The sequence below is a fragment of the Pristiophorus japonicus genome, chromosome 11 (assembly GCF_044704955.1).
Source record: "Pristiophorus japonicus isolate sPriJap1 chromosome 11, sPriJap1.hap1, whole genome shotgun sequence".
NCBI lineage: Eukaryota > Metazoa > Chordata > Chondrichthyes > Pristiophoridae > Pristiophorus > Pristiophorus japonicus.
The window spans coordinates 159,611,681-159,636,701 of NC_091987.1; the positions used below are offsets into that span (position 1 = coordinate 159,611,681).

Sequence of the window (25,021 nt, forward strand, 5' to 3'; positions counted from 1 at the left end):
GTTCGGTTGGTGAAGAATGTGGCTCGGTAGGGGCCGGTTTCCGTACGTTTGGGGCCAGGTTCGATTGGGACCCGGTTCGGTTCGTTGGGGATGGATTCGGCTTGGTTGGGGCTAGATTTGGTGTGGTCAGATTCAGTTCGGTTGGGGCAGGTTCGGTTCAGTTCGGGATAGGCTCGGTTCGGTTGGAACCGGGTTCGATTAGAGCCAGTTTCTTTTCGGGCCGGGTTCGGGTTGGGCTGGGTTCTGGTCAGTTGGGTTGGGTCCATGTTCGGTTCGGTTGGGGTCGGGTTTGGTTTGGTTGTAGCCAGGTTCGTTTTGGTTGTGGCCGGGTTTTTTTCGGTTGGGGCCGCGTTCGGATAAGTTATGTTGGTTGCAGTTTCGATTGGGATCGGGATCGGTTCGATTCGCTTCTGGCCGGATTCGTTTGGGCCGGTATCTTCCCGTTTTTGGCCGGGTTCGGTTCGTTTGGCGCCAGGTTCGATTGGAGCTGGTTTCTGACCGGGCAGGGTTCGGTTTGGGCTGGGTTCAGTTCGGTTGGGGCAAGTTCGGTTCAGTTCGGGACAAGTACAGTTCGGAACGGTTCGTTCAGTTGGGGCCGGATTCGGTTGGGGCCGAATCCGTTTCAGTAGGGCTAGAGCCTGGTTTGTTTCGGGAGGGGCCGTGTTCGTTTCGGAAGTGGCCGGGTTCGTTTCGGTAGGGTCCGTGTTCGTTTCTGTCGGGGCCGGGTTCATTTCGGTTCGGTTGGGGCCGGGTTCGGTCCGGTTGGGGCCAGTTTCACTTTTGGTGGATAAGGGTACGGTTTGGTTGCAGCCAGGTTCGGTTTGGTTGGTGCCAGATTCGGTTTAGTTCGGGACAGATTCGACTTGATTTGGTTGGTTGCGTGGTTAGCTTCAGGCCGGTTTCGGTTGGGGTCGGGTTTGGTTCGGTTCAGTTGCAGCCTGTTTCAGTTCGGTTCTAAAGAGGTTCGGTTCGGTTGAGGCCAGATTCTGTTCGGCTAGGACCGGGTTTGGTGCGGTTGGGGCCAGGTTAAGTTCAGTTGGGGCCGGGTTCTGTTTGGGACGTGCTCGGTTCGGTTGGAGCCGGGTTCGGTTCCGTAGCGCCTGGTCCGGTTTTAGCCGGTTGCGGGCTGGTATGTTTCAGTGGGGGTCGCGTTCAGTTCGTTTCGGTTAGAGCCGTTTTAACTTTTGTTCTGGCCAGGATTCGTTCGGTTAGGGCAGGGTTCCCTTCGGTTTGTGCCGGGTTCGGTTCGGTTGGGGCCGGGTTCGATTCGATCCGGTTTCGGTACGGTCCGGGTTCGGTTTTGGCTGGGTTCAGTTCGGTTGGGGCATGGTTGAGTTCATTTCGGTACAAGATCGGTTCGGAACGGTTCGTTCAGTTGTGGCCGGGTTCTGTTGGGTTCGGTTTCGGTTTGGTTGGGTTCGGTTGGGGCTGGGTTCGGCTGGTGCCAGATTCGGTTCAATTCGGTATGGGCCGGATTCGGTTCGGTAGTGGCCAGATGCAGTTCGGTAGGGGACATGTCCGGTTCGGTATGGGCCGCGTTTGGTTCGGTTGGGGCCGGGTTCGGCTCGTTAGGGGCCGCGTTCGGTTTAGTTTGCTACGTGTTGGATTCGATTTGATTGGTTTTCGGGTTCGGTTAGGTCCGGTTTTGGCTGTGGCCTGGTTTGGTTCGGTTTGATTGCATCTGTTGCATTTCGGTTCTAACCAGGTTCGGTTCGGTTGTGGCCAAGTTCGGTTCGGTTCGGACCGGGTTCTGTTCGGCTGGGGCTGTGTTTGGTTCGGGTGGGGGCGGATTCGGTTCGGTTGGGGCCGGATTAAGTTCAGTTAGGGCCCGGTTCTGTTAGGTTGAGGCCCGTTTCGGTTCGGTTATTGCCGGGTTCGGTTCGGTTTGTGTCGGGTTCGGTTTGGTTGGGGAAAAGATCTGTTTGGTTGGGGCCGGATTACGTTCGGTTGAGGACCGGGTTCTATTCGGTTCAGTTGGATCGTTTGGGGCCAGGTTCGGTTCCGTTGGTGCAGGATACGGCTCGGTTCAGGCCGTGTACCTTTCGTTTGGGGCCAGGTTCGATTCGGGCCTGGTTTGGTTCGTTGGGGCCAGATTCGGTTCGGTTGGGGCTGGATTTCATTGAGGCCGCATTCAATTCGTTTGGGGAAAGATTCGATTGGTGCCGGTTTTCGTTCAGTTCGGGCCGGGTTCGTTTGGGGCCCAGTTCCTTTCGGTAGGGGCCGGGTTTGGTTCGATTGGGGCCGGGTTCAGTTCGGTTGGGTCCAGTTTTGGTTCGGGCCTGGTTTGCTTTGGCCCGGATTCAATTCTTTTTGGGCAAATTCGGTTCAGTTAGGGATAGGTTTTGTTCGGTTGGGCCTGGGCTCGATTGGGGCCAGTTTCGGTTCGGGCCAAGTTAGGTTTGGGCTGGTTTCAGTTCAGTTGTGTTGGCGCCATATTCGGTCCGGTTGGTGTCGGGTTTGCTTTGGTTGGAGCCAGATTCGTTTTGGTTGGGGCCGGGTTTGGTTCGGTTGCGGCCGCGTTCGGATCACTTAGGTTGGTTCCAGTTTCGATTGGGATTGGGATCAGTACGGTTCGGGCCAGGTTCGATTCGGTTAGGGTCGGGTTCGTTTGGGCCGGCTGAATTTCGTTTGCGGCCGGGTTCAGTTTGGGCAGGGTTCGGTTTGAGCTGGGTTCAGTTCGATTGGGGCAAGTTCGTTTCAGTTCGGGACAAGTACGGTTCGGAACGTTTCGTTCAGTTGGGGCCGGGTTCTGTCCGGTTGGGGTCTGGTTCGGTCCGGTTGGTGCCAGGCTCGCTTTGGTTGGAGCCGTGTACGATTTGTTTGCGGCCAGATTCGGTTCGGTTGGTGCTAGATTCGGGTAGGTTCGGGACGTATTCGATTCGATTTGGTTGGTTGCCAGGTTAGGTTCGGGCCTGTTGCGGTTGGGGCCAGGTTTGGTTCGGTTCGTTTGCAGCCTGTTGAAGTTCGGTTCTAACCAGGTTCGGTTCGGTTGAGGCCCGATTATGTTCGGTTGGGACCGGGTTTGGAGCGCTTGGGGCCGGGTTCGGTTCGGTTGGGGCTGGGTACGGTTCGGGACGTGCTCGGTTCGGTTGGAGCCGGGTTTGGTTTGGTTGTGCCTAGTTCGGTTTTAGCCGGGTTCGGTTCGGTTCAGTTGGGTCCAGGTTCGCGTCAGCTGGGGCAGAGTTCTGTTCGTTTGGGGGCGGGTTTGTTTCAGTTGCGGCCGTGTTCAGTTCGGTTGGATTGGAGCCGTTTTTACTTCAGTTCTGGCCAGGTTCGGTTTGGAGAGGGCTGAGTTTCCTTCGGTTTGGGCCAGGTTCGGTTCGGTTGGGTCCGGGATGGGTTCAGTTCGGTTGATGCCAATTTCGATTGGGTCCGGTATCGGATCGGTTCGGGCCGGGTTCGATTCTCATTGGTCCGGGTTCGTTCGGTTTTAGCCAGGTTCAGTTCAGTTGGGTACAGGTTCGCGTCAGTTGGGGCTGCGTTCGGTTCGTTTTCGGCCAGGTTCGATTAGCTTTGGGCCGGGTTCGTTTGGTCCGGGTTCGTTTCGATTGGGGTCGGGTTCGTTTCGATTAGAGCAAGGTTCGATTGGAGCCGGTTTCGGTATGGTCCGGGTTCGTTTGGGCTCGGTTCAGTTCGATTGGGGCATGGTTAGGTTCAGTTCGATACAATTCGGTTTGGAACGATTCGTTTGGTTGTGACCGGGTTCTGTTGGGGTCGATTTCAGTTTGATTCTGATGGGGCCGGGTTCGGTTGGTGCCGGATTCGGTTCAGTTAGTTCGGGGCCGGGTTCGACTCGGTAGGGGACGGATGCAGTTCGGTAGGGGACGTGTTGGTTTCGGTAATGGGCCAGGTTTGATTTGCCTGGGGCCGGGTATGGTCCTTTTGGGGCCGGGTTCGCTTTAGTTGGACGGGTTCGATTCGATTTGATTGGTTTTCGACTTCGGCTAGGGCCGGTTTTGGCTGTGGTCGGGTTTGGTTCCATTCGGTTGCAACCTGTTTCAGTTCAGTTCCAACAAGTTTAGGTTCGGTTGTGGCCAATTTCGGTTCAGTTGGGACCGGGTTCTGTTCGGTTGAGGAAGGGTTTTGTTCTGTTGGGGACGGGTTCGGTTCGGTTGGGGCCCGGTTAATTTCGGTTCGGGCCAGGTTCAGTTCGGTTGAGGCCATGTTCGGTTCGGTTGCGGCCGGGTTCGGTTCGGTTGGGGCTGGGTTTTGGTTCAGTTGTGGCCGGGTTCGGTTGGGACTTGTTTCGTTACGGTTGGTGCCAGTTTCGGTTCAGTTTGGGCCTGTTCCGGTTCAGTTGGGGCCGGTTTCGGTTCAGTTGCGACCGTGTTTGCTTCGTCTGGGGCAGGGTTCTTTTCGATTGGGCTCGTATTGGGTACGGTTGGTGCCAGGTCCGGTTTAGTTTGAGACGAGTATGGTTCGGTAGGGGAGGGGTTCGGATGGTGCTGGGTTCGGTTCGGTTGTGGATAGGTTCAGTTGCGGCTGTGTTCGGTTCGGTTGGGGCTGGATACGGTTGGGACTGGGTTCGATTCAGTTTTGTTGGGGCCGGGTTCGGTGCAGTTGGGGCCGGGTTCTTTTCTGTTGGATCCGGGTTAGGTTCGGTTTGTGCCGGGTTCAGTTTAGTTGGGGACGAGCTCGGTTTGGTTGGGGCCGGATTCGGTTCGGTTTCGGCCAGTTTCGGTTCGGTTGGGGCATGATTCGTTTTGTTTGGGGCCCGGTTCGGTTCGGTGTCGTCCCGATTCGCTTCGGATGGGGCCGGGTTCAGTTCGTTTGGGTCCATGTTCGTTTCGGTTCGGGCCACTTTCTATTCGATTTGTGTCGTGTTCAGTACGGTTGGTGCCAGGTTCGGTTTAGTAAGCGCTGGTTTGGTTCGCTGGAGTAGGGGTTCGGTCGGCGCCGGGTTCGGTTCGGTTGGGGACAGGTTCGGTGTGCGGCTGTGTTCGTTTGTGTTGGTGCCATTTTCGGTTGGGACTGGGTTCGATTCAGTTAGGTTAGGGCCAGGTTCGGTTGGGTCCAGGTTCGATCAGTTGTGGCCGAGTTCGGTTTGGTTAGGGCCGTGTTCACTTTGCTTCGGCTGGAGCCGTTCTGGCCAGGTTCGGTTCGGTTGGGCCGGGTACCCTTCGGTGTGGTCCGGGTTCGTTTCAGTTCGATTGGTGCCAATTTCGATTGGGTCTGGGATCAGTTCGGTGCGGCCGGGTTCGATGCGCTTTGGGCCTGTTTCTTTTGGGCCGGTTACGTTTCGGATGTGGCCGGGTTCGTATCGATTGGAGCAATGTTTTGGTAAGGGCCTGGTTGGTTTGGGCTGAGTTCTGTTCGGTTGGCGCGTGGGTCGGTTCAGTTCGGTACAAGTTCGATTCTGATCTGTTCCTCCGGTTGTGGCCAGCTTCTGTTGCGGTCAGCTTCAGTTTGGTTGGGTTCGGTTGGGGCCGGGTTCTGTTGGTGCCGGATTCGGTTCAGTTCAGTAGGGGCCGGGTTCGGTTCGGTTCAGGCCGGATGCAGTTCGGTAGGGGATGTGTTCGGTTCGGTAGGGGCCGTGTTTGTTCCGGTTGGGGCCCGGTTCGCTTCGGTTGGGGTCGCGTTCGGTTTAGTTCGGGATGCTTTCTATTCGATTTGATTGGTTTTCGGTTAAGGCCGGTTTTGGCTGTGGCCGGGTTTGGTTCGGTTCTGTTGCAACCTGATTCAGTTCTGTTCTAAACAGGTTCGGTTCACTTGTGTCCAAGTTCGTTTCGCTTCGTACCGGCTTTGGTTCAGTTGGGGCCGGGTTTGGTTCAGCCGGGGACTGGTTCGTTTTGGTTGGGGGGCGGGTAATGTTCGAATGGGGCCAAGTTAATTTCGGTTGAGGCCCGGTTCTGTTCGGTTGTGGCCGGGTTCGTTTCGGTTTGTGCCAGGGTCGGTTTGGTTGGGGACGAGATGTGTTTGGTTGGGGCCGGATTCACTTCGGTTCGATTACGGCCTTGTTTGGATCGATTGGGGCCAGGTTTGGTTCGGTTGGTGCAAGATATGGCTCGGTTGGGGCTGGGTTACTTTCGTTTGGGGCCAGGTTCGTTTGGGACCTGATTTGGTTGGTTGGGGCCGGATTCGGTACGGTTGGGGCTGGATTTGGTTGTGACCGGTTTCGCTTCAGTTCGGAACGGGTTCGTTTGGGGCCGAGTTCGTTTCGGTAGTGGTTGGGTTTGGTTAGATGTGGGCCGGGTTCAATGCGGTTGTGGCCAGTTTCGATTGGGGCCGGTTTTCGTTCGGCCAGGTTTCAGTTTGGGCTGGGTTCAGTTCAGTTGGGTTGGGGCCGGATTCAGTTCAGTTGGGGCAAGTTCGGTTCAGTTGGGGAAAGGTTCGGTTCGGTTGGGACCAGATTCGATTGGGGCCAGTTTCGGTTTCGGCCGGCTTCAGTTTGGGCTGTGTTCAGTTCAGTTGGGTTGGTGCCGTGTACAGTTCGGTTGGGGTTGGGTTTGGTTTAGTTGGAGCCAGGTTCGTTTTGGTTTGGGCCGGGTTTGGTTCGGTTGGGGCCGCGTTCCGATTATTTAAGTTGGTTCCAGTTTCGATTTGGACTGGGAACAGTTCGGTTCCGGCCAGGTTCGTTTGGGCCGGCTTAATATCTTTTGGGGCCGGGTTCAGTTCGTTTGGAGCAAGGTTCGATTGGGGCCGGTTTCGGATCGGGCAGTGTTCGGTTTTGGGTGGGGTCAGGTCGGTGGGGCAAGTTCGTTTCAGTTCAGGACGAATACGGTTCGGAACGTTTCGTTCAGCTGGGGCCGCGTTCGGTTGGGGCCGTATTCGGTTCAGTTGGGCTTGGGCCGGGTTTGCTTACGGATGGGCCGGGTACGTTTCGGAAGGGGCCGGGTTCGTTTCGGTAGGGGCCGGGTTCTTTTCTGTAGGAGCCGGGTTCGGTTCCGTTCTGTTGCGGCCGGGTTCGGTCCGCTAAGGTTCGGGTTCCGTTCGGTTGGGTCCGGGTTCGGTTCGGTTGGGGCCAGATTCGCCTTGGTTGGAGCTGGGTACGGTTTGCTTGCGGCCAGGTTCGGTTTGGTTGGTGCCGGATTCGGTTTAGTTCGTGACGGGTTCGATTCAATTTGGTTGGTTCCCAGGTTAGGATCGGTCCTGTTTCGGTTGGGGCCGGATTTGGTTCGGTTCTTTTGCAGCATGTTTCATTTCGGTGCTAATCAGCTTTGGTTCAGTTGAGGCCAGATTCTGTTCGGTTGGGACCGGGTTTGGTGCGGTTGGGGACGGGTTCGGTTCGGTTAGGGTCGGGTTCGGTTCGGGAAGTGCTCGGTTCGGTTGGAGCCGGGTTCGGTTCGGTTGCCCCTTATTCGGTTTTAGCCGCGTTCGGTTCAGTTCGGTCCAGGTTCGCGTCAGTTGGGGCCGAATTCGGTTCGGTTGGGGCCGGGTTTATTCAGTTGCGGCCATGTTCAGTTCGGTTCGTTTTGCGCAGTTTTTACTTCTGTTCGTGCCAGGTTCGGTTCGATTAGGGCCGGGTTCGAATCTCTTTGGGCCGGGTTCGTTTCAGTCCGGTAGGGGCCGCGTTCGGTTCGGTCGGTGCCGGATGCAGTTCAGTAGGGGACGTGTTCAGTTCGGTAGGGGCCGGGTTTGGTTCGGTTGGGGACGGGTACGGTTCGGTTGGGGCCGGATTCGGTTTAGTTCGACGAGTTCGATTGAATTGATTGGTTTTCGTTTAAGGCTAGGGCCGGTTTTGGCTGTGGCCGGGTTTGGTTCCATTCGTTTGCAACCTGTTTCAGTTCGGCTCTAACCAGTTAGGGTGGGTTGCGGCCAAGTTCTGTTCGGTTGGGACCGGGTTCGGTTCGGTTGGGGCCGGGTTTGTTTCGGTTGGGGCTGGGTTTGGTTCAGTTGGTGCCAGGTTCGTTTAAGTTTGCGACGGGTTGGGTTCGGTAGGAGCTGGTTTAGGTTTGGTTGCAGCTGTCTTTGGTTGGGGCCGGGTTCGGTTCAGTTGGGTCCAGGTTCGCGTCAGTTGGGGCCGAGTTCGGTTCGGTTCGTTTGGGGCCAGTTTCGATTGAGGCCGGTTTAGGTTCAGTTCGGGCCGGATTCGTTTGAGGCCGATTTCGTTTCGGTCGTGGCCGGGTTTGGTTCTATTGGGGCCGTGTTCAGTTCGGTTGGGTCCAGGTTCGATTGTGGCCGGTTTTGGTTCCGGAAGGTTTCGGTTTGGGCTGCGTTCAGTTCAGTTGGGTTGGTGTCGGATACTGTTCAGTTGGGGCAATTCGGTTGAGTTCGGGATAGGTTCGGTTCGGGTGGGACCGGATTCAATTGGGGCCATTATCGGTTCGGGCCGGGTTCGGTTTGGGCTGGGTTCAGTTCAGTTGGGTTGGGGCCGGGTTTAGTTCAGTTGGTTTGGGGCCGCGTTCGGTTCAGTTGGGGTCGGGTTTGGTTTGGTTGGAGCCAGGTTCGTTTTGATTGGGGCCAGTTTATTTTCGGTTGGGGTCGCGTTCGGATCAGTTAGGGTGGTTCCTTTTCCGATTGGGACTGGGACCAGTTCGGTTCTGGCCCGATTCGATTCGGTTCGGGCCGTGTTCGTTTGGGTTGGCTTAATTTCGTTTGGTGACTGGTTCAGTTCGTTTGGAGCAAGGTTCGATTGGGGCAGGTTTCGGATAGGGCAGGCATCAGTTTGGGCTGGGGTCAGTTCGGTTGTGGCAAATTCGTTTCAGTTCGTGACAAGTACGGTTCGGAACGGTACGTTCAGTAGGGGCCGTGTTCAGTTGGGGCCGGATTCGGTTCAATTGGGCTGGGCTGGGATTGTTTCGGTAGGGGCCTGGTTTGTTTCGGAAGGGGCCGGATTCATTTCGGTAGGGGCCGGGTTCATTTCTGTAGGGGCCGGGTTTGGTTCGGTTCTCTTGGGGCCGGGTTCAGTCCGGTTGGGACCGGGTTCTGTTCTGTTGGGACCGTATTCGGTTCGTTTGGTGCCAGGTTCGCTTTGGTTGGAGCCGGGTACGGTTTGGTTGCGGCCAGGTTAGGTTCGGGCAGGCTTCGGTTGGGGCCGGGTTTGGTTCAGTTCGTTTGCATTCTGTCTCAGTTCGGTTCTAACCAGGTTCGGTTCGGTTGAGGCAAGATTCTGTTCGGTTGGGACCGGGTTTGATACGGCTGGGGTCGGGTTCGGTTCGGGACGTGCAGCGCTCGGTTGGAGCCGGGTTCGGTTTTAGCCAGGTTCAGTTCAGTTGGTTCCAGGCTCACGTCATTTGGGGCTGCGTTCGGTTCGTTTCGTTCCAGGTTCGATTCGCTTTGGGCCGGGTTCGTTTGGGCCGGGTTCCTTTCGATTGGGGCCACGTTCGGTTCGATTGGAGCAAGGTTCGAATGGAGCCGTTTTCGGTACGGGTCGGGATCGATTTGGGCTGGATGCAGTTCTGTTCCGGCATGATTCGGTTCAGTGTGGTACAAGGTCGGTTTGGAAAGGTTTATTCGTTTGTGGCCGGCTTCTGTTGGGGTTGGTTTCAGTTGGTCGGGTTCGGTTGGGGCCTAGTTCGGTTAGTGCCGGACTCGGTTCAGTTCCGTAGGTTCGGGTTAGGTTTCGTTGGGGCCGGATGCAGTTCGTTAGGGGACGTGTTCTGTTCGGTAGCGGCCGGGTTTGCTTCGGTTGGGGCCGGGTACGGTTCGGTTGGGGCTGAGGTTTTTTCAGTTGCGGCCGTGTTCATTTCGGTTCGTTTGGCGCCGTTTTTATTTCTGTTCTGGCCAGGTTCGGTTCCATTAGGGCCGGGTTCCCTTCTGTTTCGGCCGGGTTCGGTTCAGTTCGGTAGGGGCCGGGTTTGGTTCGGTTGGGGCCGGGTTCGCTTCGCTTTTGGCCGGGTTCCTTTCAGTTCGGTAGGATCCGGATTTGGTTCGGTTGGGACCGGGTACGGTTCGGTTGGGGCCGGGTTTGGTTTAGTTCGACGGGTTCGATTCGATTTGATTGGTTTTCCGGTCCGGTTAGGGCTAGTTTTGGCTATGACCGGGTTTGGTTCCATTCGGTTGCAACCTGTTTCAGCTCGGTTCTAACCAGGTTCGGTTGGGTTGTGGCCACGTTCTGTTCGGTTGTGACCGGGTTCGGTTTGGTTCGGGCCGGGTTTTGTTCGGTTGGGGACGGTTTCGGCTCGGTTGGAGCCGTGTTAAGTTCGGCTGTGGCCCGGTTCTGTTCGCTTGAGTCCCGCTCGGTTCGGTTGGGGCCGAGTTCGGAACGGTTGGGGCTGGGTTTGCTTCAGTTGGGGCCGGGTTCGGTTTCGAATGGTTTCGGACCGGTTAGTGCCAGGTTCGGTTCAGTTTGGGACGGTTTCGGTTCGGTAGGAGCTGGCTTTGGTTTGGTTGCGTCTGTCTTTGATTGTTGCCGGGTTCTATTCAGTTGGGGCCGGTTTAGGTTCAGTTGCGACCATGTTCACTTCGGTTGGGGCCGGGTTCGGTTTAGTTTGGGACAAGTTTGGTTTTGTAGGGGAGGCGTTCGGTTGGGGCTGGGTACGGTTCGGTTGTGGAGAGGTTCAATTGCGAATTTTTCGGTTCGGTTGATGCCGGGTTCGATTGGCACAGGGTTTGATTCAGTCGTGTTGGGGCCGGGTTCGCTTCAGTTGGGGACCGATTCGGTTCTGGTGGGGCCGGGTTCGCTTTGGTTTGTGCTGTGTTCGGTTTGGTTGGGGACGAGATTGGTTTGGTTTTGGCCGAATTCTGTTCGGTTGGCGCCAGTTTCGGTTCGGTTGGGGCATGATTCGGTTCAGTTGCTACCCGGTTCGGTTAGGTGGCGGCTCGATTCGCTTCGTTTGGGGCCGGGTTCGGTTCATTTGGGTCCATGTTCGGTTAGGTTGGGGCCACTTTCTGTTCGATTTGGGTCGTCTTCGGTACGGTTGGTGCCAGGTTCGCTTTAGTAAGGGACAGGTTTGGTTCGCTTGATTCGGGTTTCGGTAGGCACCTGGTTCGGTTCAGTTGTTGGAGAGGTTCGGTTGCGGCTGTGTTCGGTTGTGTTGGGGACAGGTTAGTTTAGCACTGGGTTCGATTCAGTTGGGTTGGGGCCAGGTTCAGTTCAGTTGGGGCCCGGTTCAGTTGGGTCCAGGTTCGTGTCAGTTGGGGCCGAGTTCGATTCGGTTGGGGCCGGGTTTGTTTCAGTTGGGGCCGTGTTCAGTTCGGATCGGCAGGAGCCGTTTTTACTTCTGTTCTGGTCAGGTTCGGTTCATTTGGAGCTGGGTTCGGTTCAGTTCGATTGCTGCCAATTTCGAGTGGGTCCGGGATCGGTTCGGTTGGGCCATGTTCGATTCGCTTTGGTCTGGGTTCTTTTGGGCCGGGTTCGTTTCGGTTTAGGCCGGGTTCGTTTCGATTGAGGCATGGTTCGTTTGTAGTGGTTTCGCTAAGGGCATGGTTGGTTTGGGCTAGGTTCAGTTCGGTTGGGGCATGGTTCGGTTCAGTTCGGTACAAGTTCGGTTCCGAATGGTTCGTTCGGTAGTAGCCGGCTTCTGTTCGGGTTGGATTCAGTTTAGTTGGGTTTGTTTGGGGCCAGTTTCATTTGGTGCCGGATTCGGTTCCGTTCCATAAGGGCCGGGTTCAGTTCGGTAGGGGCCGGATTCAGTTCTGTAGGGAGCGTGTTCGGTTCGGTAGGGTCCGGGTTTGGTTCAGTAGGAGCCGGGTTCGGTTCGGTTGGGGCCGCGTTCGGTTTAGTTCGGGACGCGTTCGATTGGTTTTCGGGTTAGATTTGGGCCGGTTTTGGCTGTGGCCGAGTTTAGTTCGGTTCTGTTGCAACCTGTTTCAGTTCGGTTCTAACCAGGTTCGGTTCGGTTGTGGCCAAGTTCAGTTCGGTTGGGACCGGGTTTGGTTCGGTTGGGGCCTGGTTTCATTCAATCGGGGACTTGCTCGGTTCAGTTGCGGGGGGGTAAGTTATGTTGGGGCCCAGTTCAGTTCGGCTGAGGCCCGGTTCTGTTCGGATGTGAGCAGGTTCGGTTCGGTTTGTGACGGGGTCGGTTTGGTTGGGGACGAGATCTGTTTGGTTGGTGCCGGATTCAGTTCGGTTGGGGCCGGGTTCTATTCGATTCGGTTGAGGCCTTGTTTGGATAGATGGGGGCCAGGTGCGGTTCGGTTGTTGCAAGATATGGCTCGGTTGGGGCCGGGTTCCGTTCGTTTGGGGCCAGGTTCATTGAGGCCTGGTTCGGTTCGTTGGGGCCGAATTCAGTTCAGTTGGGGCTGGATTTGTTTGTGGCCAGATTCGGTTCGTTTGGGGCCAGGTTCGATTGGGGCCGGTTTCGGTTCAGTTCGGTCCGGGTTCGTTTGGGGCCGAGTTCGTTTCGGTAGCGGCCGGGTTTGGTTCGATTGGGGCCGAGTTCAGTTCGGTTGGGGACAGGTTCGATTGGGGCCGGTTTTGGTTCGGCCAGGGTTCGGTTTGGGCTGGGTTCACTTCAGTTGGGTTGGGGCCGGATTCAAATCAGTTGGGTCAAGTTCGGTTCTGTTCGGGATAGGATCGGTACGGTTGGGACCGGATTCGATTGAGGCCAGATTCGGTTCGGGCCGGGTTCGATTTGGGCTGGGTTCACTTCAGTTGTGTTGGGGCCGTGTTCGGTTTGGTTGGGGACGAGATCGGTTTGGTTGTGGCCGGATTCTATTCAGTTGGTACCGGGTTAGGTTCGGTTGGGGCCATGTTCGGCTCATTTGGGGCGCGGTTCGGATCGGTTGCGGACCAATTCGCTTCGATTGTTGCTGGGTTCGGTTCGTTTGGGACCATGTTCGGTTCGGTTGGGACCAGTTTCTGATAGATTTGGGTCGTCTTCGGTACGGTTGGTGCCAGGTTCGGTTTAGTAAGGGACGGGTTTGGTTCACTGGAGTAGGGTTTCGGTAGCGGCCATGTTCGGTTCGGTTGGGGAGAGATACGGTTGTGGCTCTGTTCGGTTGTGTTGGGCCTGGGTTCGGTTGGGACTGGGTTCGATTCATTTGGGTTGGGGCCGGGTCCGGTTTAGTTGGGGCACGGTTCAGTTCTGTTGGGTCCGGGTTCCGTTCAGTTGCTGCAGGGTTCGGTTCGGTTGGGACCGGTTTTGGCTCAGTTGGTGCCAGGTTCGGTTCGGTTGAATACGAGATCGGTTCGGTTGGGGTAGAGTTCGGTTCAGTTGGGGACGAGATCGGTTCGGTTTGTGTCAGTTTCTGTTTGTTTCAGTTGGGGCCGGGTTCGGTTGGGGCCAGTTTCGGTTCAGTTCGGCTGGGCCAGTTTCCATTGGGACCAGGTTCGGTTGGGGCTGGGTTCAGTTCAGTTCGATTGGGGCCAGTTTCTATTGGGGCCGGTTTCGGATCAGTTCGGTACGGGTTCAGTTCGTTTAGTTTGTTTTCGGCCAGGTTCTGTTGCGGAATGTTTCGGTTCGGTCTCGTTGGTGCCGGATTCGTTTGGAGCCAGGTTCGGTTCAGTTCAGGCCGGGTTCGTTTGGGCCGGGTTCGCTTCAGTAGAGGCCGAGTTTGTTTCGATTGGGGCAGCGTTCAGTTCGGTTGGGGCCAGGTTCGATTGGGGCCGGTTACGGTTCAGACCGGGTTCGGTTTGGGCCAGGTTCAATTCGGTTGACGTAAGTTCGGTTCAGTAAGGGACAGGTTCGTTTGGGGCCGTGTTCGGTTGGGGCCAGATTCGGTTCAGTTGGGTTCGGGTCGGTTTCGGTTCGGATGGGGCTGGGTTTGGTTCAGTTAGAGCCATGTTCGGTTCGGTTGGATCCGGCTTTCTTTCGGTTGGGACCGGGTTCAGTTCAGTTCGCTTAGTGCCAGTTTCTATTGGGGCCGGGTTCAGTGAGTTTCGGGCCTGTTTCTGTTCAGTTGGGGCCTGATTCGGTTGAGGCCGCGTTCGTTTCGGTTGGGGCCGGGTTTGGTTGTGGCGCGGTTCAGTTCGTTTGGGCCCAGTTTCGATTGGGGCTAGTTTTGGTTCAGTACGGGCCGGGTTCGTTTGGGCCGGGTTCGGTTCGATTGGGGCCGGGTTCGGTTCGGTAGGGACCATGTTCTGTTCGGTTCGGTTGTGGACGGGTTCAGCTCGTTTGGTGCCGGGTGCTGTTCAGTCGGGGCCGGTTTCAGTGCGGGTGGTGGCGGGTTCTGTTCAGTTAGGGCCGGGTGCGGTTGTTGCCAGGTTCAGTTCGGTTGGGGCCGGGTTCATTTCGGCTCGGGCCAGGTTTGATTGAGACCGGTTTCGCTACAGATCTGGTCGGGTTCGGTTTCGGACGTGTTCAGTTCCCACGGGACATTGTATATTCCCCCCGCCCCACCCCGCTGGGACATTGTGCTTTGGGCCTCCCCTACGGATCTGTATTTCGCCGCCCCTCCCCCACCCCCCGTGGAAATTGTGTGTTGGACACCCCTGGGACATTGTGTATTGCGCCCTCCCTGGACATTGTGTATTCGCCCGCCGGGACATTGTCTGAAGGAGAGTATCAAATTAAAAAACAATGTGTATAATGTGGCCAAGGTTAGTGGGAAACTAGAAGATTGGGACATTTTTAAACGACAGCAAAAAATGACGAAGAAAGAAATAAAGAAAGTAAAGATAGATTATGAAAGAAAACTTGCGCAAAATATTAAAACAGAAAGTAAAAGATTTTACCTATATATGAAACGGGAAAGAGTGACAAAAGTAAATGTTGATCCCTCAGAAGATGAGAAGGGGCAATTGATAATGGAAAATGTGGAAATTGCTGAGACCTTAAACAATTATTTTGCTTCGGTCATCACATTAGAAGACACAAAAACCATGCCAAAAATTGCTGGTAAAGGGAATGTGGGAAGGGAGGACCTTGAGACAATCACTATCACTAGGGAGGTAGTGCTGGACAGGCTAATGGGACTCCAGTTAGAAATGTCCCCTGATCCTGATGAAATGAATCCCAGAGTATTAAACGAGATGGTGGAAGTTATCGCAGATGCATTCGTTATAATCTACAGAAATTCTCTGGACTCTGGGGAGGTAACGTCGGGTTGGAAAGCAGCTAATTTAATGCCTCTGTTTAAAAAAGGGGGCAGACAAAAGTCAGGTAACTATAGGCCGGTTATTTTAACATCTGTAATAGGGAAAATGCTTGAGGCTATCATTCAGGAAGAAATAGCGGGGCAATTAGTTCGGAATAATGCAAACAGGCAGACGCAACATGGACTCATGAAGGGGAAATCATGTTTAACTAATTTACTGGAATTCGTTGAGGATATAACGAGCATGGTGGATTGAGGTGTACCGATGGATGTGGTGTATTTAGATATCCAAAAGGCATTCGATAAGGTGCCACACAAAACGTTACTGGAGAAGATAAAGGTACGCAGAGTCAGAGGAAATGTATTAGCAAGGATATAGAATTGGCTAACGAACAGAAAGCAGAGATTCGAGATAAATGGGTCCTATTCAGGTTGGAATTCGGTGCTTAGTGGCGTGCTACAGGGACCGGTGCTGGGGCCACAACTATTTACTGTATACATAGATGACCTAGAAGAGGGGACAGAGTGTAGTGTAACAAAATTTGCAGATGACACAAAGATTAAATGGGAAAGCGGGTTGTGCAGAGGACAGAGAGAGGCTGCAAAGCGATTTAGACAGGTTAAGCGAATGGGCTAATGTTTCGGAAATGGAATATAATGTCGGAAATTGTGAGGTCATCCACCTTGAAAAAAAAGGGAATATTATTTGAATGATGAGAAATTACAACATGCTGCGGTGCATAGGGACCTGGGGTCCTTTTCCACGAATCCCAAAAAGTTATTTTGCAGGTGCAGCACGTAATCAGAAAAGCGAATGGAATGTTGGCCCTCATTGCGGGAGGGATGGAGTACAAAAGCAGGGAGGCCCTGCTACAACTGTAGAGGTTATTGGTGAGGCGGCACCTGGAATACTGCATGCAGTTTTGGTCAGCTTACTTAAGGAATTATATACTAGCTTTGCAGAGGGTACAGAGACAATTCACTCGGCTGATTTCCGAGATGAGCGGGTTATCATATGAAGATAGATTGAGTAAACTGGGACTTGACTCGGAGGAGTTCAGAAGGATGACAGGTGATATAGAAACATTTAAAATAATGAAAGCGACAGACAAGATAGAGGCAGAGAGGTTGTTTATGTTGGTCGTGGAGACGAGAACTCGGTTGCACAGCCTCAAAATAAGGAGGAGCCAAATTAAAATCGAGTTGAGAAGCAATTCCTTCTCCCAGAGTGTTGTGAATCTGTCGAATTCTCTGCCCAAGGAAGCAGTTGAGGCTAGCTCATTGAATGTATTCAAATCACAGATAGATAGATTTTTAACCAATAAGGGAATGAAGGGTTATGCGGAGCGGGTGGGTAAGTGGAGCTGAGTCCACGGCCAGATCAGCCATGAACTTGTTCAATGGCGGAGCAGGCTTGAAGGGCTAGATGGCCTCCTGTTCCTAATTCTTATGTTCTAATGTGCATTGTTTATTGCCCCGCCCCCCCCCCCCCCCTACCCCGCCGGGACATTGTGTATTGGGCCCTTCTGGGACATTGTGTAATTGGCCCCTCGGTATATTGTGTATTGCGCCCCCCTGGGACATTGTTTCTTGGGCCCCCCCGGGCAATTGTATATTGGGCACCGCCGGGGCATTATGTATGCCCCCTCCACCCTCGCCCCGCCCCCCCGCCCACCCCCGCGGCGCATTGACTATTGACCTCCCTTGAAATTTTTTATTGGGATCACTCGGGGCACAGAGTATTGTCCCCCCGGGACATTGTGCCTTGGGCGCCCCCCAGGGACATTGATTATTGCCCCCCACTGGACCTTGTATATTGGGCGCCACCCCGCGACATTGCGTATTGGGCCGCCTCGGGACATTATGACTTGGTCCCCCGCCGGGTCATTGTGTATTAGTCCCCTCCGGAATGTTGTGTATTGGCCCCCCCGGGACATTGTGTATTGGGCCCCCCCGGGACGTTGTGTATTGGGCCCCCCGGGTCAGTTGGTATTGCCCCGCCCCGCGACATTGTGTATTCGCCACCCCTGCGGATATTGTGTATTTGGCCCCCCTGATACTTTGTGTATTGGGCCCACCCCGGGACTTGGCGTATTACCCCCCTCCCCGGGACATTGTTTATCGCTCCCCCACCGGAACATTGTATATTGACCATCCCCCGGCCCGGGAGAGTGTAAATTGGGCACCCCCGGGACATTGTGTATTCTGCCACCACCCCGCGACATTGTGTATTGGGCCATCCACCACCCCTGGGATATTTTTTTGCTTGAGCCTTACCCCTGGAAATTGTGTATTGGGCCACACGGGACATTGAGTATTGGGACCCCGGTGATATTGTGTATTGTGTATCCCCGGGACATTGTGAATTGGGCCCCCTCTGCGGGACATTATGTATTGGGCCCCCCTGCGATATTGTGCATTGGGCCCACCCACCGGGACATAGTGTATCCAGCCCGCCCGGGACATTTAGTATTGGGACCCCCGGGACGTTGTGTATTGGGCCTTCCCTGGGACATTGTGTATTGCTGCCCACGGGACATTGTGTATTGGGCCCCACCACGGGCCATTTTTTATTGGGTCCCGCCGGGTCATTGTGTACTTGGCCCACCCCCACCGCGTGACATTGTGCATTGTGCATCCCCTTGACATTTTGTAGTGGGACCCCCGGGACATTGTGTATTGGGACCCACAGGACATTGTGTATTGTCCCCCCCGAGGCATTGTCTATTGCGCCCTCTCCGGGGTTTTGTGTATTGTGTCCCCCAGGACATTGTGTATTGAGATCCCTCCGAGACATTGTGTATTGGGACCAAATGCCGGGTCATTGTGTGCTGAGCCCATCCCGGGACATTGTGAATTGGGACCCCCAGGATATTTTGCATTGGGCACCCCCGGGTCATTGTGTATTGGACCCACGCGGGACATTGTGTATTGTGCCCCCCCCCGGGGATATTGTGTATTGTTCCCCCCCGGGACATTGTATATTGGGCTCCCGCCGAGACATTCTGTATTGGTCACTCCCGTGGACATTGTGCATTCGGCGCACCCTCCGGGACATTGTGTAGTGGGCCCCCCGGGACATTGTGTATTGGGCACCCGCGGTACATTGTGCATTGGACCCACGCCGCGGGACATTGTGTATTGGGCCCCCCCGGGATATTGTGCATTGTGCCCACCCCCCGTGACATTGAGTATTGGGCCCCCCCCGGGACATTGTGCATTAGGCCCACCCCACGGGACATTGTGTATTGGGCCCTCCGCGACATTGTGCATTGGGCCCACCCACCGGGATATTGTGTATTCAGCCCGCTCGGGATATTTTGTATTGGGACCCCTGGGACATTGGGTATTGGGCCTTCCCTGGGACATTGTGTATTGCCGCCCCCGGGACATTGTGTATTGGGCCCCACCACGGGCCATTGTTTATTGGGCCCCGCCGGGACATTGTGTATTGGGCCCCCCCGCCGTGTGACATTATGTATTGGACATCCACTGGACATTTTGTAGTGGGACCCCCGGGACATTGTGTATTGGGACCCACAGGACATTGTGTATTGTTCCTCCCGAGGCATTGTCTATTGCACCCTCTCCGGGGCATTGAGTATTGAGCCCCCCGGGACATTGTGTATTGGGCTCCCTCCGAGACCTTGTGTATTGGGACCAAATGCCGGGTCATTGTCTGCTGAGCCCATCCCGGGACATTGTATATTGGTCCCCCACGGCATATTGTGCATTGTGCCAACCCCCCGTGACAATGATTATTGGGCCACCCCGGGACATTGTGCATTGGGCCCACCCCACGGGACATTGTGTATTGGGCCCCCCGCCGGGACATTGATTATTGGGCCCATACCGGGACATTGTGATTTGGCCCCCCCGGGACATTGTTTATTGACCCCCCCGGGACATCGTGTATTGGGCCACCCCCGGGACATTGTGTATTGCCCCCCCCCCACGGGACATTGTGTATTGGGCCCCCCCGGGACATTGTGTATTGGGCCACCCAGGGACATTGTGTAGTGACCCCCCCCAGGGACATTGTTTATTGGGTTCCCCCAGGGCAATTTGTACTGGGACACCACCCCACCCACAACGGGACATTGTTTATTGGCCCCCCTCGGGGTATTGTGTATTCAGCCACCCAGGAATATTGTGTATTAACCCCCCCGGGACATTGTGTGTTGGGCCCCCCCCGGACATTGTGTATTAGTACCCCCAGGACATTTTGTATTGGGCCCCCTGGGACATTGTATATTGTACCCTCCCCGGGACACTGTGTATAGGGCCCTCCCGGAGACATTGTGCATTTGCCCCCCCTGGGGCATTGTGTACTGCCCCCCCCTGGACATTGTGTATTAGGCACCCCGCGGGAGATTGTGTATTGGGCCACCCAGAGACAATGTCTATTGCCCCACCATCCCCCCCCCCCCGCGACATGGTGTATTGGGCCCCTCTGGGACATAGTGTATTGCCCCCGCCAGGACATTATTTCTTGGGCCGCCCGGGACATTGTTTATTGGGACACCCGCTCCCTCCCGGACATTGTTTATTGGGCCACGCCGGCAAAATGTGTATTGGGCCGCTCCGGGATAAAGTGTATTGCCCCTCCCCCCCGGGACGTTGTGTAATGGGCTCCCTCGGGACATTCAGTGTTGGGCTCCCACAGGATATTGTTTATTGACCCCCCGGTACATTGTGTACTTCCCCCCGGCACGTTGTGTATTTGGCCCCCTTGGACATTCTCTACACCCCCGGGAAATTGCGTATTTGTAGCCCCGGGACATTGTGTATTGGGCCCTCCCCCGGGACACTGTATTTCCCCCCCCCCCGGAACATTGGGTATAGGCACCCTCCCCGGGAAATTGTGTATTGGGCCACCCCGGGGTATTGTCTATTGGGCCCCCCCGCGACATCGTGTAATGGGCCCCCCGGGACATCGTGTATTGCCGCCCCGGGACATTGTTCATTGGCCCCAGCCCCGGTTCATTGTGTATTGGGCCCCCGCCGCACATTGTGTATTGCCACCCCAGGATCACTGTGTATTGGGCCCCCTCCCCGGGACATTGTGTATTGGGCACCCTGGGCCACTGTGTATTGGGCCACCCTCGACTTTGTGTATTGGGCTACCCACCCCCCGGAACATTGTTTATTGCCCCACCCCCAGGACATTGCGTATTGAACACCCCGGGACATTATTTGCAAACCCGGGACATTTTGTAGTGCTCCCCCCCGGGATGGGTTAAGTTCGGCTGGAGCTGGGTTAGGATCGGTTGGGGCCGGTTTCGGTTCGGTTGGTGATCGGTTCGTTTGCGGCCGGGTTCAGTTCAGTTGGGACCGGGTTCGGTTCAGTTCGTGACGGGTTAGTTTGGTTCGTTGTTTTGCGACCGGGTTCTGTGGCAAAAGTTTCGGTTCGGTATTGTTGTGGCTGGGTTCGGTTGAGGCCGGGTTCGGTTCAATTCTGGATGGGTTCGATTCACTTGGGTTGAGGTCGGGATCAGTTCGGTTGGGGCAGGATTCGGTTGGGGACGGGTTTGGTTAGGGCAGGGTTCAGTTGGGGACGGATTCATTGCAGATGGGTTTGGTTGGGTTGGGTCCGGGTTCTGTTCGGTATGGTTCGGGCTGGGTTCGGGTCGTTCGGTTGGAGCCAGGTTCGCTTTGGTATGGGCCGGGTTTGGTTCGGTCGGGGATGCATTCGGATCAGTATGGTTGAATCCAGTTTCGATTGTGACTGGGATCGGTTCGGTTCGGGCCTGGTTCGATTCGGTTCGGGAAGTGTTCGTTTGGGCTGGCTGAATTCCGGTTGGGGTCGGGTTCGGTTCATTTGGAGCAAGGTTCGATTGCGGCAGGTTTCGGATTGGACAGGTTTCGGTTTGGACTGGGTTCAGTTTGGTTGGGGGCAGTTCGGTTCAGTTCAGGACATGTTCGGTTTGGAATGGTTCGTTCAGCGGCGGCCGGGTTTGGTTCAGTTGGGCTGGGGCAAGGTTTGTTTAGGTAGGGGCCGGGGTCGTTTCAGAAGCGGCCGTGTTCGTTTCAGTAGGGGCCGGTTTGGTTTGATAGGGGCCGGGTACGGTTCGGTTCGGTTTGGTCCGGGTTCGGTTCGGTTGGGGCTGGGTTCGGTCCGGTTGGGGACGGGTTCTGTTCGGTTGGGACCGGATTCGTTTCGGTTGGGGCCAGGTTCGCTTTGGTTGGAGCCGGGTACAGTTTGCTTGTGGCCAGGTTCGGTTCGGTTGCTGCCGGATTTTGTTTAGTTCGGGACGGGTTTGGTGCGGTTGCGACCGGGTTTCGTTCGGTTGGAGCCGGGTTCGGTTTGGTTGTGCCTGGTTCGATTTTAGCCGGATTCGGTTCAGTTGGGTCCAGGAGCGGGTCAGTTGGGGTTTTGTTCGGTTCGGTTCGGTTGGAGCCGTTTTTACTTCTTTTCTGGCCAGGTTCGGTTCGGTTAGTTCCGGGTTCCCTTCGGTTTCGGCTGGCTTCGGTTCGGTTGGGGCCGGGTTCAGATCTGTTCGGTTGGTGCGAATTTCGATTGGGTCCGATGTCGGTTTGTTTCGGGCCGGGTTCGATTCGCTTTGGGCTGCTTTCGTTTGGGTCGGGTTCGTTTCGATTTGGTCCGGGTATGGTTCGATTGGAGCAAGGTTCGATTGGAGCCGATTTCGGTACGGGCCGGGTTCGGTTTGGGCTGAGTTCAGGTCGGTTGGGGCGTGGCTCGGTTCAGTTTGGTACAAGTTCGGTTCGGAACGGTTCGTTCGGTTGTGGCCGGCTTCTGTTGGGGTCGGTTTCAATTTGGTTGGGTTCGGTTTGGGCTGGATTTGGTTGGTGCCGGATTCGGTTCAGTTCGGTAGGGGCCGGGTTCGGTTCGGAAGGGGCCGAAAGCAGTTCGGTAGGGGAGCTGTTCGGTTCGATAGGGGCCGGGTTTGGTTCTGTTGGGGCCGCGTTGTTTCTGTTGGGGCCGGGTTCTGTTTGATTCGGAACGCGTTCGATTCGATTTGATTGGTTTTCGGGTTCGGTTAGTGCCAGTTTTGGCTGTGGCCGGGTTTGGTTCGGTTCGGTTGAAACCTGTTTCAGTTCGGTTCTATCCAGGTTCGGTTAGGTTGTGGACAATTTCGGTTCGGTTGAGACCCGGATCAGTTCGGTTGGGGCCGGGTTTGGTTCGGTTGGGGACGGGTTCGGTTCGTTTGGGGATGTTTAAGTTCCGTTTGGGCCCGGTTCAGTTCGGTTGAGGCCCGGTTCGGTTCGGATGGGACCGGGTTCGGTTTGGTTTGTGCCAGCTTCGGTTTGGTTGGGGACGTGATCGGTTTGGTTGGGGCCAGATTCGGTTCGGTTGGGGCCGGTTTCGGTTCGGAAGGCGCCGGATGCAGTTCGGTAGGGGACCTGTTCGGTTCGGTAGGGGCCGGGTTTGGATCAGTTGGGGCCGGGTTGGTTCTGTTGGGGCCTGGTTCTGTTTGATTCGGAACGCGTTCGATTCGATTTGATTGGTTTTCGGGTTTGGTTAGTGCCGGTTTTGGCTGTGGCCGGGTTTGGTTCGGTTCGGTTGCAACCTGTTTCAGTTCGGTTCTATCCAGGTTTGGTTAGGTTATGGACAATTTCGGTTCGGTTGAGACCCGGATCAGTTCGGTTGGGGCCGGGTTTGGTTCGGTTGTGGACGGGTTCGGCTCGTTTGGGGATGTTTATGTTCGGTTTGGGCCCGGTTCAGTTCGGTTGAGGCCCGGTTCGGTTCGGATGGGGCCGGGTTCGGTTTGGTTTGTGCCAGCTTCAGTTTGGTTGGGGACGTGATCGGTTTGGTTGGGGCCAGATTTGGTTCGGTTGGGGCCGGTTTCGGTTCGGATGGTGCCGGATTCGGTTCGGTTGGAGCCCGGTTCGGTTCGGTTGTGGCCCGATACGCTTCGGTTGGTGCCGGGTTCGGTTCGATTGGTTCCATGTTCGGTTCGGTTGGTGCCAGTTTCTGTTCGATTTGGGTCGTGTTCGATACGGTTGGTGCCAGGTTCGCTTTAGTAAGGGGCGGGATTGGTTCGCTAGAGTTCGGGTTCAGGAGCCGCCGGGTTCGGTTAGGTTGGGGAGAGGTTCGGTTGCGGCTGTGTTCGGTTGTGTTGGGGCCGGGTTCGGTTGGGACTGGGTTCGATTCAGTTGGGTTGGGGCCGGGTTCGTTTCAGTTCGGGATGGGTTCGATTCAGTCGGGTTGAGGTCGGGATCAGTTCGGTTTGGGCCGGATTCGGTTGGGGACGGGCTTGGTTAGGGCAGGGTACATTTGGGGACGGGTTAATTGCGGATGGGTTCGGTTGGGTTGGGTCCGGGTTCGGTTCGGTACGGTTAGGGCTGGGTTTCGTACGTTCGGTTGGAGCCATGTTCGTTTTGGTTGGGGACTGGTTTGCTTCGGTTGGGGCTGCGTTCACATCAGTTAGGTTGGTTCCAGTTTCGATTGGGACTGGGATCGGTTCGGTTCGGGCCGAGTTCGATTCGGAACGTGCCGGGTTCGTTTGGCTGGCTGAATTTCGTTTTGGGCCGGGTACTTTTCATTTGGAGCAAGGTTCGAAAGCGGCCGGTTTCGGATTGGACATGTTTCGGTTTGGGCTGGGTTCAGTTTGGTTGGGGCCAGTTCGGTTCTGTTCAGGACAAGTTCGGTTCTGAACGGTTTGTTCGTTTATGGCAGGCTTCTGTTGGGGTCGATTTCAGTTTGGTTGGGTTCGTTTGGGGCTGGCTTCCGTTGGTGCCGGATTCGGTTCAGTTCGTTAGGGGCCGGGTTCTGTTCGGTTCGGTAGTGACCGGGTTTGGTTCCGTTGGGGCCGGGATCGTTTTAGTTCGGGATGGGTTCCATTCGATTTGATTGGTTTTCGCGTTCGGTTAGGGGCGGTTTTGGCTGCGGCCGGGTTTGGTTCGGTTCGGTTGCAACCTGTTTCAGCTCGGTTCTAATCAGTTTCGGTTAGGTTGTGGCCAATTTCGGTTCGATTTGGACCGGGTTCGGTTCAGTTGGGGCCGGGTTCGCTTCGATTTGGGCCTCGTTCGGTTTAGTTCGGAATGGGTTCGATTTGATTTGATTGGTTTTCTCGTTTGGTTAGGGCCGGTTTTGGCTGTGGCAGGCTTTGGTTCGGTTCGGTTGCAACCTGTTTCCGTTCGGCTCTAACCAGGTTCGGTTAGGTTGTGGCCAATTTCGGTTCGGTTGTGACCGGGTTCGGTACAGTTGGGGCCGGGTTTGGTTTTGTTGGGGACGATTTCGCTTCGTTTGGGGCTGGTTAAGTTCGGTTTGGACCCGGTTCAGTTCTGTTGAGGCCCGGTTCGGTTCGGATGGGGCCGGCTGCGGTTTAGTTGGGGACGTGATCGGTTTGTTTGGGGCCGGATTCGGTTCGTTTGGGGCCTGTTTCAGTTCGGATGGGGCCTGATTCGGTTCGGTCGGGTCCCGTTCGGATCGATTGCGGCACGATTCGCTTCGGTTAGGGCCGGTTTCGATTCATTTGGGTCCATGTTCGGTTCGGTTGGTGCCAGTTTCTGTTCGATTTGGGTCGTGTTCGGTACGGTTGTTGCCAGGTTTGCTTTAATAAGGTGTTTGGTTCGCTCGAGTTGGGTTCGGTAGGTGCCGGTTCGGTTCGGTTGGGGAGAGGTTCGGTTGCTGCTGTATTCGGTTGTGTTGCAGCTGGGTTCGGTTGGGACTGGGTTCAATTCAGTTGGGTTGGGGACGGGTTCGGTTCAGGTCGGGTCCTGTTCAGTTGGGTCCAGGTTCGGGTCAGCTGGGGCCGAGTTCGATGCGTTTGGGGCAGGGTTTGTTTCAGTTGGGGCCGTGTTTAGTTCGGTTAGGTTGGAGCCGTTTTTAATTCTGTTCTGGCCAGATTCGGTTCGGTTACGGCCGGGTTCCATTCAGTTGGGACCGGGTTCGGTTCGTTTGGGCCCGGGTTTGATTCAGTTGAGGCCGAGTTCAGTTCTGTTTGGGCCGTGTTCGGTTCGCTTGGGGCCGAGTTCGGTTCAGTTCGGTTGGTGGCCATTTCGATTGGGTCCGGGATCGGTTCGGTTTTGGCCGGGTTCGATTCGCTTCGGGCCGTGTTCGTTTGGGCATGATTCGTTTCGATTGAGGCCGGGTTCGGTTCGATTGGAGCAAGTTTCGATTGGGGCCAGTTTAGGTACGGATCGGGTTCGGTTTGGTCCGGTTTTGGCTGTGGCCAGGTTTGCTTCGGTTCGGTTG

General features: G+C 55.7%; 1 protein-coding gene across 1 annotated transcript; it reads right to left on the reverse strand.

The window, feature by feature from the left end:
* Positions 1 to 20,846: 20,846 nt before the first annotated feature.
* Positions 20,847 to 22,771, reverse strand: LOC139275624 (proteoglycan 4-like). Its single transcript, XM_070892796.1, has 2 exons — positions 22,538 to 22,771; positions 20,847 to 21,656 (listed from the first exon to the last, which is right to left on the reverse strand). Exons 1-2 carry the CDS (start codon positions 22,769 to 22,771, stop codon positions 20,847 to 20,849), a joined length of 1,044 nt encoding a protein of 347 aa, XP_070748897.1.
* Between the last annotated feature and the right edge of the window lie 2,250 nt (positions 22,772 to 25,021).